Raw genomic sequence first — 14,508 nt, 5'->3', positions numbered from 1 at the left:
AGGGGAAAAGGTCCTACAGTGCAAGGAGCTGAGGTCACAGAGGACCCAACTACACATCGGGCTATGGTACAAACGCTGAGGCCTTCTGAACCGGAATCACACAGAAAGGATGGATAGTGACCGGTCTCTAGCTGAGGACGGTGATAGGAACATTCACCAACAGACAGACAGCAGAAGACACCCTAGAAGAAGAGGCCATGGTAGATCTGCACAGTGAGGATGTGGAGGAACCAGAAGTGGCAATCTTCTATCAGCTCGATGCTGAAGGGCCCAGACAGTGGCCCATATAGAGTACTAGATAACCCAAAATAAGACCAGTCAGTAGATTGGACTGTAAGGGAATCCACTGCTTTAATAACTGTAGGAGGTGGTCACAGTGGGGGATGTCTGACCAAGGTGGTTACTTAAGAACGGAAGCTCAAAGTCACCAAAGAAGACTCTGGTCTGGTATGGAAAGGTGCTATGCCTCATGGCTTTAGGCAGAGGGGAAGGTATGTAACATGGCAACAGGTATGTATCACGGAGATGCTGTAAACCTGGATGTCCACTTTGGTACCTGTAGTGCCAAGAAGCGGATAGCTAGAGAAACGAGTGAATTTGGCTTTGCCCATGGGTGTGCCTCATGTGTCAAAATGGAGAAAGATTGTTTGCCAGAAAGAGTAGCTTGTCCTGATTGAGACAGTGGATAGAGGCTGTGAAGCCTCTGGAAGGAACCCTCTGAATGAAGGGAGAGCTTGCTTCTTTTGACGGAGACAGTGTGTGGAGGTTTGTGACACCTCCGGAAGGTACCTCAGAGAGAGGGGTGAGTACTGACCGGGGTTAGTGAGTGGAGCGAGAGATACCTCCACTGGGATACTTCAGCAGAGACGTGTATCCGAACCTGTGTGGGCGTACCGAGAGTTAAACGGACTGTCTACCATGTGTGTTCCTTTAGATGTTACCACAAGTTCGATTTATGCCTTGTTTTAATAAAACCCACTGAACTTTTAAAAGGAAAGTGTTGCTGCGTGCTACCTGAACAGCGGGCGGCGTGAGTATCCCCATCACACCTCATACTGACTGTACCCTCTCACTAGACCCCTACCGACGTATGACGACGTGCTCCCACGTACAGACTGTGCCCACCGCATAACCTACAGGTGATGCCCATCTATTGACTGGCAGCACTGCCACCTAAAGCTGTGGCCACCCGCCAACTGTACCCATCTGGAGTGTTCAAAGGAGCAAACTCTGAGCTGCACAGCACCCATGGAACAACCAGCCACCTGTGCCCCCAACCAACTTACACACTGCTGGGGGCCCTTGTCAGAGTCACTAGTTACCCCCAAACCCACGGCTGCAGACGCCCCTTGTAAGGTCGCAGGCAGAGAAGAGCGGAGGGCACTCACAGCGGGAGTGTGGCTCTGGTGACGGTAACCACATCCCTCAGCAGGCGGCACAGATCACACTGAGTGGTCGTCACCCTTGTTATACTGAGATAACTGTCAGGATTAGGGGAATGGCGGGGGAGGGGCAGTACCGTCTGGTTGTTCTGGAACCACTTTCTCATGGATGAGTCCTTCAGAGGCCCGAACACTCCGGACTTGTTTTGGATTTTTGCCAAAGTTATAGAATCCGGAACCAAATGAATTAAACCTGGAAAAAGGAAATGAGAGAAACCGACAGAGATCATCAACTTCATCATCCATCATCCACCGATTATCCCAAAATGCATCAGTGAGCGCAGTTTGTCATAAGCAAGCGCACTCCATCATCAGCGAGCACCTTCCGTCATCAGTGAGCGCCCTCCATCATCAGCGAGCACCTTCCGTCATCAGTGAGTGCCCTCCGTCATCAGTGAGCGCCCTCCATCATCAGCGAGCACCTTCCGTCATCAGTGAGTGCCCTCCGTCATCAGTGAGCGCCCTCCATCAACAGTGAGTGCCCTCAATCATAACAGAATGTCCTATGTCATAGGAGCTTCATTCATCATCAGTAAGTGCCCTCCATCATCAGCGAGTGCCCTCCATCATCAGTGAGCGCCCTACATCATCAGCGAGTGCCCTCCATCATCAGCGAGTGCCCTCCATCATCAGAGAGCGCCCTCCATCATCAGCGAGTGCCCTCCATCATCAGCGAGTGCCCTCCATCATCAGAGAGTGCCCTACATCATCAGCGAGTGCCCTCCATCATCAGCGAGTGCCCTCCATCATCAGTAAGTGCCCTCCGTCATCAGCGAGTGCCCTCCGTCATCAGAGAGCGCCCTCCGTCATCAGAGAGCGCCCTCCGTCATCAGAGAGCGCCCTCCATCATCAGCGAGTGCCCTCCATCATCAGCGAGCGCCCTCCGTCATCAGTGAGCGCCCTCCATCAACAGTGAGTGCCCTCAATCATAACAGAATGTCCTATGTCATAGGAGCTTCATTCATCATCAGTAAGTGCCCTCCATCATCAGCGAGTGCCCTCCATCATCAGTGAGCGCCCTACATCATCAGCGAGTGCCCTCCATCATCAGCGAGTGCCCTCCATCATCAGCGAGTGCCCTCCATCATCAGCGAGTGCCCTCCATCATCAGCGAGTGCCCTCCATCATCAGCGAGTGCCCTCCATCATCAGCGAGTGCCCTCCATCATCAGCGAGTGCCCTCCGTCATCAGTGAGCGCCCTCCATCAACAGTGAGTGCCCTCAATCATAACAGAATGTCCTATGTCATAGGAGCTTCATTCATCATCAGTAAGTGCCCTCCATCATCAGCGAGTGCCCTCCGTCATCAGTGAGCGCCCTCCATCAACAGTGAGTGCCCTCAATCATAACAGAATGTCCTATGTCATAGGAGCTTCATTCATCATCAGTAAGTGCCCTCCATCATCAGCGAGTGCCCTCCATCATCAGTGAGCGCCCTACATCATCAGCGAGTGCCCTCCATCATCAGCGAGTGCCCTCCATCATCAGCGAGTGCCCTCCATCATCAGCGAGTGCCCTCCATCATCAGCGAGTGCCCTCCATCATCAGCGAGTGCCCTCCATCATCAGCGAGTGCCCTCCGTCATCAGTGAGCGCCCTCCATCAACAGTGAGTGCCCTCAATCATAACAGAATGTCCTATGTCATAGGAGCTTCATTCATCATCAGTAAGTGCCCTCCGTCATCAGCGAGTGCCCTCCGTCATCAGTGAGCGCCCTCCGTCATCAGAGAGTGCCCTCCGTCATCAGAGAGTGCCCTCCGTCATCAGTGACAGGTACTCACCCATTAGCAGCTCCCACACTTTGTCACCAGCTTGTGACCTCTGTCACCCAGCTCCCGCCTACCGTCACAAACGAGGCTCTCTGTCCGCAATCACCAGCTTCCGCCTTCCATCACCAGTGAGGCCTTTCGTCCACGATCACTAGGTTCCACCCTCTGTCATCAGCTCCCGCCCGATGTCAACAGATCCCACTTTCAATCACCAAATGCCACCTTCCATCGTCAACTCTCGCCCTCCATCACCAGCTCCTGCCCTACATCAATAGCTTCCTCCGTCACCAGCTCTCGCCCTCCGTCACCAGCTCTCGCCTTCTGTCACCAGCTCCCGCCCTCCGTCACCAGCTCCCGCCCTCCGTCACCAGCTGCCGCCCTCCGTCACCAGCTCCCGCCCTCCGTCACCAGCTCCCGCCCTCCGTCACCAGCTCTCGCCTTCTGTCACCAGCTCCCGCCCTCCGTCACCAGCTCTCGTCTTCCGTCACCAGCTCTCGTCTTCCGTCACCAGCTCCCGCCCTCCGTCACCAGCTCTCGCCTTCCGTCACCAGCTCCCGCCATCCGTCACCAGCTCTCGCCCTCCGTCACCAGCTCCCGCCCTCCGTCACCAGCTCTCGCCTTCCGTCACCAGCTCTCGCCCTCCGTCACCAGCTCTCGCCCTCCGTCACCAGCTCTCGCCCTCCGTCACCAGCTCCCGTCTTCCGTCACCAGCTCTCGTCTTCCGTCACCAGTTCTCGCCCTCCGTCACCAGCTCTCGCCTTCCGTCACCAGCTCTCGCCCTCCGTCACCAGCTCTCGCCCTCCGTCACCAGCTCCCGTCTTCCGTCACCAGCTCTCGTCTTCCGTCACCAGTTCTCGCCCTCCGTCACCAGCTCTCGCCTTCCGTCACCAGCTCTCGCCCTCCGTCACCAGCTCTCGTCTTCCGTCACCAGCTCTCGCCCTCCGTCACCAGCTCCCACCTTCAGTCACCAGCTCCCGCCCTCCGTCACCAGCTCTCGCCTTCCGTCACCAGCTCCCGCCATCCGTCACCAGCTCTCGCCTTCCGTCACCAGCTCCCGCCCTCCGTCACCAGCTGCCGCCCTCCGTCACCAGTGAGCCCCTCTGTCCGCCATCACCAGCTCTCGCCTTCCGTCACCAGCTCTCGCCCTCCGTCACCAGCTCCCGCCTTTCGTCACCAGCTCTCGCCTTCCGTCACCAGCTCTCGCCCTCCGTCACCAGCTCTCGCCCTCCGTCACCAGCTCCCGCCCTCCGTCACCAGCTCTCGCCTTCCGTCACCAGCTCCCGCCCTCCGTCACCAGCTGCCGCCCTCCGTCACCAGTGAGCCCCTCTGTCCGCCATCACCAGCTCTCGCCTTCCGTCACCAGCTCTCGCCCTCCGTCACCAGCTCCCGCCTTTCGTCACCAGCTCTCGCCTTCCGTCACCAGCTCTCGCCCTCCGTCACCAGCTCTCGCCCTCCGTCACCAGCTCTCGCCCTCCGTCACCAGCTCTCGCCTTCCGTCACCAGCTCTCGCCTTCCGTCACCAGCTCTCGTCTTCCGTCACCAGCTCTCGCCCTCCGTCACCAGCTCTCGCCCTCAGTCACCAGCTCTCGTCTTCCGTCACCAGCTCTCGTCTTCCGTCACCAGCTCTCGCCCTCCGTCACCAGCTCCCATCTTCCGTCACCAGCTCTCGTCTTCCGTCACCAGCTCTCGCCTTCCGTCACCAGCTCTCGCCTTCCGTCACCAGCTCCCGCCTTCCGTCACCAGCTCTCGTCTTCCGTCACCAGTTCTCGCCCTCCGTCACCAGCTCTCGCCTTCCGTCACCAGCTCTCGCCCTCCGTCACCAGCTCTCGTCTTCCGTCACCAGCTCTCGCCCTCCGTCACCAGCTCCCACCTTCAGTCACCAGCTCCCGCCCTCCGTCACCAGCTCTCGCCTTCCGTCACCAGCTCCCGCCATCCGTCACCAGCTCTCGCCTTCCGTCACCAGCTCCCGCCCTCCGTCACCAGCTGCCGCCCTCCGTCACCAGTGAGCCCCTCTGTCCGCCATCACCAGCTCTCGCCTTCCGTCACCAGCTCTCGCCCTCCGTCACCAGCTCCCGCCTTTCGTCACCAGCTCTCGCCTTCCGTCACCAGCTCTCGCCCTCCGTCACCAGCTCTCGCCCTCCGTCACCAGCTCTCGCCCTCCGTCACCAGCTCTCGCCTTCCGTCACCAGCTCTCGCCTTCCGTCACCAGCTCCCGTCTTCCATCACCAGCTCTCGCCCTCCGTCACCAGCTCTCGCCCTCAGTCACCAGCTCTCGTCTTCCGTCACCAGCTCTCGTCTTCCGTCACCAGCTCTCGCCCTCCGTCACCAGCTCCCATCTTCCGTCACCAGCTCTCGTCTTCCGTCACCAGCTCTCGCCTTCCGTCACCAGCTCTCGCCCTCAGTCACCAGCTCTCGTCTTCCGTCACCAGCTCCCGTCTTCCGTCACCAGCTCTCGTCTTCCGTCACCAGCTCTCTCCCTCCGTCACCAGCTCTCGCCCTCCGTCACCAGCTCTCGCCCTCCGTCACCAGCTCCCGCCTTCCGTCACCAGCTCCCGTCTTCCGTCACCAGCTCTCGTCTTCCGTCACCAGCTCTCGCCCTCCGTCACCAGCTCCCGTCTTCCGTCACCAGCTCCCGTCTTCCGTCACCAGCTCTCGCCTTCCGTCACCAGCTCTCTCCCTCCGTCACCAGCTCTCGCCCTCCGTCACCAGCTCTCGTCTTCCGTCACCAGCTCTCGTCTTCCGTCACCAGCTCTCGCCTTCCGTCACCAGCTCTCGCCCTCCGTCACCAGCTCTCGCCTTCCGTCACCAGCTCTCGCCCTCCGTCACCAGCTCTCGCCTTCCGTCACCAGCTCCCGCCTTCCGTCACCAGCTCTCGCCCTCCGTCACCAGCTCTCGCCTTCCGTCACCAGCTCTCGCCCTCCGTCACCAGCTCCCGCCTTCCGTCACCAGCTCTCGTCTTCCGTCACCAGCTCTCGTCTTCCGTCACCAGCTCTCTCCCTCCGTCACCAGCTCTCGCCCTCCGTCACCAGCTCTCGTCTTCCGTCACCAGCTCTCGTCTTCCGTCACCAGCTCTCGCCTTCCGTCACCAGCTCTCGCCTTCCGTCACCAGCGAGCCCCTCTGTCCGCCATCACCAGCTCCCACCCTTCGTCACCAGCTCCCGCTCTCAGTCACCAGCGAGACCCTCTGTCCGCAGTCGCCATCCGTCTGAGTGCAGTGAGCGCAGCTGGTCGCTGACCTCGCCGGTGGCCGGTGGACACACATTTGTAGCTGATCATCCGCAGGTCTAGTCCCTCGTGAAGCCATATTCTGTCCATCAGCTCCACCATCTGGAGGACCAGCATGTCCTGCCGCAGGTCGTCTCCCACCTACACAGAGCAGAAAAATCAGAGCGAAACGCAGAAGACGACACGGAACATTACATGACCCCAACACTGCGCCGAACCCCACGAGTGTGCCAGGAGGCAGAACAGAGGGCACGTCCGCCACCAGCGCTGCCCACACTGCCCTGCTGCCCTGGCGCCAGAACTCCCATTATATTCCCGGAAGAGACGGATCAGGAAGAACGCAAGAAATCCAAAACCAAGAACAGAAGAGGGGACTCCATCGCTGCAGCACCGCGCACCTTGTACATGACGTGAATGTGCGGCCCCTCCTCATCCGCGTTAATGAAGGAGATCTTCAGAGGCTTCGCGTTAGATTTATAGAAAGAGCACGACTGAAACACAAGAAAGATACCACAGAAGGCACCGGCATCAGCCAGAGCTGCACTCACTATTCTGCTGCAGTTACTGTGTACATACATTACATTACTGATCCTGAGTTACCCCCTGTATTATACTCCAGAGCTGCACTCACTATTCTGCTGCAGTCACTGTGTACATACATTACATTACTGATCCTGTATTATACTCCAGAGCTGCACTCACTATTCTGCTGCAGTCACTGTGTACATACATTACATTACTGATCCTGTATTATACTCCAGAGCTGCACTCACTATTCTGCTGCTTCCATCCCTTACCTCTTTATCTATTCCTTTCACCACGGTCGCTGGGTTCAGGGGAAGGCGACAATTTTCAACTTCTTCAAAGAAATGTTGAATTTTGCAGAGTCCGTTCTTCAGAGCGTCCTGATGGAGGTCACCAAAGAGAAGAGAGTGAGCGACCGCCCCTCAGCACCACAAGCAGTGATAGAACACCATCCTCCAGTCACCTCCAGAGCTGCAGTCACTATTCTGCTGTTACATTGTGTCTTATCCTCCAGTCACCTCCAGAGCTGCAGTCACTATTCTGCTGTTACATTGTGTCTTATCCTCTAGTCACCTCCAGAGCTGCACTCACTATTCTGCTGTTACATTGTGTCTTATCCTCCAGTCACCTCCAGAGCTGCAGTCACTATTCTGCTGTTACATCGTGTCTTATCCTCCAGTCACCTCCAGAGCTGCAGTCACTATTTTGCTGTTACATTGTGTCTCATCCTCCAGTCACCTCCAGAGCTGCAGTCACTATTCTGCTGTTACATCGTGTCTTATCCTCCAGTCACCTCCAGAGCTGCAGTCACTATTTTGCTGTTACATTGTGTCTCATCCTCCAGTCACCTCCAGAGCTGCGGTCACTATTCTGCTGTTACAATGTGTCTTATCCTCCAGTCACCTCCAGAGCTGCAGTCACTATTCTGCTGTTACATTGTGTCTTATCCTCCAGTCACCTCCAGAGCTGCAGTCACTATTCTGCTATTACATCGTGTCTTATCCTCCAGAGCTGCAGTCACTATTCTGCTGTTACATTGTGTCTTATCCTCCAGTCACCTCCAGAGCTGCAGTCACTATTCTGCTGTTACATTGTGTCTTATCCTCCAGTCACCTCCAGAGCTTCAGTCACTATTCTGCTGTTACATCATGTCTTATCCTCCAGTCACCTCCAGAGCTGCAGTCACTATTCTGCTGTTACATTGTGTCTTATCCTCCAGTCACCTCCAGAGCTGCAGTCACTATTCTGCTGTTACATCATGTCTTATCCTCCAGTCACCTCCAGAGCTGCAGTCACTATTCTGCTGTTACATCATGTCTTATCCTCCAGTCACCTCCAGAGCTGCAGTCACTATTCTGCTGTTACATCGTGTTTTATCCTCCAGTCACCTCCAGAGCTGCAGTCACTATTCTGCTGTTACATTGTGTCTTATCCTCTAGATTTGGCGGTGTTCTTGGTCAGGGGAGGTGGCGCTGCAGACAATCCTCCTGTGGATTTGGCTGCTGAAGTCGCTTCTTCTGTGGAGTAATGATGCTCTGCTCTTCATCCTCGGGGAGGAGGTTGGCAGTATAAAGCATGGTGGACAGCCTCAGTACCTCACCTGCCTCTTGTCCTCCGGAGCGCTCTTCACGGCCTCCGCGACCTCCCCTAGGATTCCCATCAGCCTCTTCTGTCTGGAGAACTGGTCGCTAACAGCTCGACCGACGCAGTGATGGACGGCGCCCAGGAGCCGCTGATACCAGCCGCGGTAGTGAGGCTCAGAGGCAGCGACTGTCAGCAGCCTGCGGGCGAGAGCAGGGGAGTATCTAATCCAGAGGGTGAGAGAAGGAGGGTATCTAATCCCAAGGGGAGGAGCAGGCGAGTATCTAATCCCGAGGGCGAGAGCAGGGGAGTATCTAATCCCGAGGGTGAGAGAAGGAGGGTATCTAATCCCAAGGGGAGGAGCAGGTGAGTATCTAATTCCGAGGGCGAGAGCAGGTGAGTATCTAATCCCGAGGGCAAGAGCAGGAGAGTATCTAATCCAGAGGGTGAGAGAAGGAGAGTATCTAATCCCAAGGGGAGGAGCAGGCGAGTATCTAATCCCGAGGGCGAGAGCAGGCGAGTATCTAATCCTGAGGGCAAGAGCAGGAGAGTATCTAATCCAGAGGGTGAGAGAAGGAGAGTATCTAATCCCAAGGGCGAGAGCGGGAGAGTACCTAATCCCGAGGGCGAGAGCAGACGTGTATCTAATCTCGAGGGCAAGAGAAGGAGAGTATCTAATCCCGAGGGCGAGAGCGGGAGAGCATCTAATCCCGAGGGCGAGAGAAGGAGAGTATCTAATCCCGAGAGCAGGAGAGTATCTAATCCCGAGCGCGAGAGCGGGAGAGTATCTAATCCCGAGGGCGAGAGAAAGAGAGTACCTAATCCTGAGGGCCAGAGAAGGAGAGTATCTAATCCAGAGGAGGAGAGCAGGCGTGTATTTAATCCCAAGGGGAGAAGCAGGCGAGTATCTAATCCCGAGGGGAGGAGAAGGCGAATATCTAATCCCGAGGGGAGGAGAAGGCGAATATCTAATCCCGAGGGGAGGAGCAGGCGAGTATCTAATCCCGAGGGCGAGAGGAAGTGTGTATCTAATCGCCTCAATAGTACAGACTGTATTAGCCCCGCCCCTCACCAGTAAAGACTGTATTAGCCACTGCCATCACCAGTACAGACTGTATTAGCCCCGCCCCTCACCAGTACAGACTGTATTAGCCCCGCCCCTCACCAGTACAGGCTGTATTAGCCCCACCCCTCACCAGTACAGACTATATTAGCCCCGCCCCTCGCCAGTACAGACTGTATTAGCCCCACCCCTAACCAGTACAGACTGTATTAGCCCCGCCCCTCACCAGTACAGACTGTATTAGCCCCGCCCCTCACCAGTACAGACTGTATTAGCCCCGCCCCTCACCAGTACAGACTGTATTGGCCCCACCCATCACCAGTACAGACTGTATTAGTCCCGCCCCTCACCAGTACAGACTGTATTGGCCCCACCCATCACCAGTACAGACTATTAGCCCCGCCCCTCACCAGTACAGGCTGTATTGGCCCCACCCATCACCAGTACAGGCTGTATTGGCCCCGCCCCTCACCAGTACAGGCCATATTGGCCACGCCCCTCACCAGTACAGGCCGTATTGGCCCCGCCCCCGACCAGTACAGTTTGTATTGGCCCCGCCCGTCACCAGTACAGGCTGTATTGGCCCTGCCCGTCACCAGTACAGGCTGTATTGGCCCCGCCCGTCACCAGTACAGGCTGTATTGGCCCTGCCCGTCACCAGTACAGGCTGCATTGGCCCCGCCCGTCACCAGTACAGGCTGTATTGGCCCCGCCCCTCAACAGTACAGGCTGTATTGGCCCCGCCTCTCACCAGTACAGGCTGTATTGGCCCCGCCCCTCACCAGTACAGGCTGTATTGGCCCCGCCCCTCACCAGTACAGGCTGTATTGGCCCCGCCCCTCACCAGTACAGGCTGTATTGGCCCCGCCCCTCAACAGTACTGGCTGTATTGGCCCCGCCTCTCACCAGTACAGGCTGTATTGGCCCCGCCCCTCACCAGTACAGGCTGTATTGGCCCCGCCCCTCACCAGTACAGGCTGTGCGCCAGCTGTATACTCTGCAGGCAGCGCTGGAGGAGGAGCTTCACCAGAGCACTGTGCAGCCTCCACTCAAACTTCACAGCCTGCAAGGAGAAAGAGAGAAGCAATGACATCACAGGCGCTGCAGACAATCACTGACATCACCAGGAGCTGCAATCACTGACATCACCAGGAGCTGCAATCACTGACATCACCAGGAGCTGCAGACAGTCACTGACATCACCAGGAGCTGCAGACAGTCACTGACATCACCAGGAGCTGCAGACAATCACTGACATCACCAGGAGCTGCAGACACAGTCACTGACATCACAGGCGCTGCAGACAATCACTGACATCACCAGGAGCTGCAATCACTGACATCACCAGGAGCTGCAATCACTGACATCACCAGGAGCTGCAGACAGTCACTGACATCACCAGGAGCTGCAGACAGTCACTGACATCACCAGGAGCTGCAGACAATTACTGACATCACCAGGAGCTGCAATCACTGACATCACCAGGAGCTGCAGACAGTCACTGACATCACCAGGAGCTGCAGACAATCACTGACATCACCAGGAGCTGCAGACAATCACTGACATCACCAGGAGCTGCAATCACTGACATCACCAGGAGCTGCAGACAATCACTAACATCACCAGGAGCTGCAGAGACTCACTGACATCACTAGGAGCTGCAGACAATCACTGACATCACAGGCGCTGTAGACAGTCACTGACATCACCAGGAGCTGCAGAAAGTCACTGACTCACCAGGAGCTGCAGACACAGTCACTGACATCACCAGGAGCTGCAGACACAGTCACTGACATCACCAGGAGCTGCAGACAATCACTGACATCACCAGGAGCTGCAGACAATCACTAACATCACCAGGAGCTGCAGAGACTCACTGACATCACCAGGAGCTGCAGACAATCACTGACATCACCAGGAGCTCCAGACTCACTGACATCACAGGCGCTGCAGACAATCACTGACATTACCGGGGACCACAGCCAGAATCTGCAGACAGTCCCAGACAGCAAACAGGGGTCACGGTGGGGGGTGATGGGGGTCACGGTGGAGGATGATGGGGGTCACGGTGGGGGGTGATGGGGGTCACGGTGGAGGATGATGGGGGTCACCGTGGGGGATGATGGGGGTCACCGTGGGGGATGATGGGGGTCACGGTGGGGGATGATGGGGGTCACGGTGGGGGATGATGGGGGTCACGGTGGGGGATGATGAGGGTCATGGTGGGGGATGATGGGGGTCACCGTGGGGGATGATGGGGGTCACCGTGGGGGATGATGGGGGTCACCGTGGGGGATGATGGGGGTCACCGTGGGGGATGATGGGGGTCACGGTGGGGGATGATGGGGGTCACGGTGGGGGATGATGAGGGTCACGGTAGGGGATGATGAGGGTCACGGTAGGGGATGATGGGGGTCACGGTGGGGGATGATGAGGGTCACGGTAGGGGATGATGGGGGTCACGGTGGGGGATGATGGGGGTCACGGTGGGGGATGATGGGGGTCACGGTGGGGGATGATGGGGGTCACGGTGGGGGATGATGGGGGTCACGGTGGGGGATGATGGCGGTCACCGATTACCTGGACGAGCTGCGGCAGGATCTCTATAAGTTGGTCACATGACAGCTGCTCCAGCTCTCGGCACGCCACCGCTCGCACCTGCTCATCTGCAAAGCTGCATAGAAACATAGAGATGAGGAAGTTCTGCAGCAGCTGAGGCCTGCACATTGCCCCACTATGGGCACCTGCTGTGGTGACCAGGAGACCCCACACTCACCTCGGGCTCAGTAGGCTCAGGGCCTCCAGGGGGCTGGAGAAAGGGCTGTCCTCCAGGACACCGTACATGGCGGATATAGTGGGAGGGTCCCAGCCGGGCGCGCTGCCGAGGATAAGCGGGAGCAGGCCAGGGGGCTTGTGGGGGGTCCGGCGGTAAAACCACAGACTCTGCTTGTCCATCTCCGACAACCTAAGGGAACAAGAAGCAGAGGGTCTGCAAGGGCTCCAATCTCACCACCACCGCAGGGCCAGGATCGGGGAGACTGGGGGGCCGGGATGGCGGCCATACTGGACATGTCCCCATGACCCCACACAAGGGCCAGGAGGGGAGCCTGGGGGGCCGGGATAGCGGCCATACTGGACATCTATCCATGACCCAGCGCCGTCCTCCGTCCAATATTGTGGCGGGGGCCGCGGTGTCATCACCAGCTGGACAGTGACGGTCAGCTGACATGGGACTTACAGGAGCACAGAGCAGTGATGTCGCCAGGGACTGGAGCGCCAGATTCTCACCGCCGGCATCACACGGAGAGTCATCAGGCAGCGGCCGCTGAAACACGAGGTCCAAATCCAGAAAATCAACCTGAAAACCAGAGGAGACAAATCGCAGCAAGAAGAACCGCCACTGACAGCCCCCAGTAACCGGAGGAGGGCCCGCCAGCAGGGGTTATACTCCATACATACAGTAGACATGCTGAGGGCTGTAGTACCTGCACAGTTATCAGGGTCGGCAGGGAAGTTTCGAGAGCTCCAGGGGTGATGACCGGTGGTGGCTCGGTGTGAGATGTCATGTTCAGCAGCCACTCGCCCCGAACAAAGCGTCTGGAGGAAGAGCGGGGTCGTAATAACACCAGATAACCACGCTGCGCCAACCATGGGGCAGAGAGGGGGCCGAGATAAGAGAGGGGGGCCCAGGATCTGGAGATGGGGAAGAGCGAGGGGCCCGGACTCTGGAGATGGGTGGGGGGGAGAGCAGGGTCGTAATAACACCAGATAACCACGCCACGCCAACCATGGGGCAGGGAGGGGCCGGGAGAAGAGAGGGGGGGCCCAGGCTCTGGAGATGGGGGAAGAGGCGAGGGGCCTGGACTCTGGAGATGGGGGGGGGCAGGGTCGTAATAACACCAGATAACCATGCCGCGCCAACCATCGGGCAGGAAGGGGGCCGAGAAAAGAGAGGGGGGGCCCGGACTCTGGAGATGGGGGAAGGGCAGGGTCGTAATAACACCAGATAACCACACCACGCCAACCATGGGGCAGGAAGGGGGTCGAGATAAGAGGGGGGCCCCAGTCTCTGGAGATGGGGGGGCAGGGTCATAATAACATCAGATAACCACGCCACGCCAACCATGGGGCAGGGAGGGGCTGGGGAAGAGAGGGGGGCCCGGGCTCTGGAGATGGGGGAAGAGTGTGGTCGTAATAACACCAGATAACCACGCCGCGCCAACCATGGGGAAGGGATCGGGTCGGGGGAAGAGCAAGGGGCCCGGACTCTGGAGATGGGAAAAGAGCGAGGGGCCCGGACTCTGGGGCTGGGGGGAAGAGCGAGGGGCCCGGACACATCTAGCTTTCAGTGACAGACATGACTGCTCCTGCTGGGCACCGTCACCCTGCTAGAATTGCTGCACCCCTCACGCACGTCTTTGCCTGATTGCAGGGTCAGGATTACAACCACAAAACCTGTTGTCAGTGCTGATCTTCCGGGTCTGGGGTTGTCGGAGCTCCTTTCCCTGTAATGAAGAAACAGAACACTTACTGGTCATCATATAGGGGGCGGCAGGACCAGGCGAGGAAGGAGCCGCGAGGCGTCGTGGGGTTCACTGCGTACAGTCTCAGCACCAGCATCGACTCATAGGGCAGAAAGGAGGCCGGCACCGGGAAGGTGATCCTGCAGGATGGGGAGCAGCTGCATTACTGACCACCAATTACTGACCTCCGACTACTACCCCTCATTACTGACCCCCTCATTACTGACCACTGACCTCCTCAGTACTGACCCCCTAATTACTGACCACCAACCCCCTCATTACTGACCACCACTACTGACCTCCGACTACTACCCCTCAGTACTGACCTGTGACTCCATATTACTGACCACTGACCCCCTCATTACTGACCACTGACCTCCTC

General features: G+C 57.7%; 1 protein-coding gene across 1 annotated transcript in view; it reads right to left on the bottom strand.

Annotated features, from left to right (window-relative positions):
* The window catches only part of LOC142279929 (phosphatidylinositol 3-kinase C2 domain-containing subunit gamma-like), a gene marked incomplete at its 5' end in the record, with an annotated part of 61,564 nt that overhangs the window by 32,278 nt on the left and 14,778 nt on the right, over window positions 1-14,508 (bottom strand). Inside the window, 12 exon segments of the mRNA XM_075332714.1 lie at window positions 1,520-1,635; window positions 6,446-6,575; window positions 6,833-6,925; window positions 7,232-7,339; window positions 8,560-8,740; window positions 10,572-10,666; window positions 12,184-12,277; window positions 12,380-12,568; window positions 12,842-12,861; window positions 12,863-12,961; window positions 13,089-13,200; window positions 14,135-14,266. Of these exon segments, the coding sequence (XP_075188829.1) occupies window positions 1,520-1,635; window positions 6,446-6,575; window positions 6,833-6,925; window positions 7,232-7,339; window positions 8,560-8,740; window positions 10,572-10,666; window positions 12,184-12,277; window positions 12,380-12,568; window positions 12,842-12,861; window positions 12,863-12,961; window positions 13,089-13,200; window positions 14,135-14,266 (1,369 nt within the window).

The sequence above is a fragment of the Anomaloglossus baeobatrachus genome, unplaced genomic scaffold (genome assembly GCF_048569485.1).
Source record: "Anomaloglossus baeobatrachus isolate aAnoBae1 unplaced genomic scaffold, aAnoBae1.hap1 Scaffold_444, whole genome shotgun sequence".
NCBI lineage: Eukaryota > Metazoa > Chordata > Amphibia > Anura > Aromobatidae > Anomaloglossus > Anomaloglossus baeobatrachus.
Note: the sequence above shows the minus strand (reverse complement) of the source record. Positions and strands in the feature narration are given on the sequence as shown.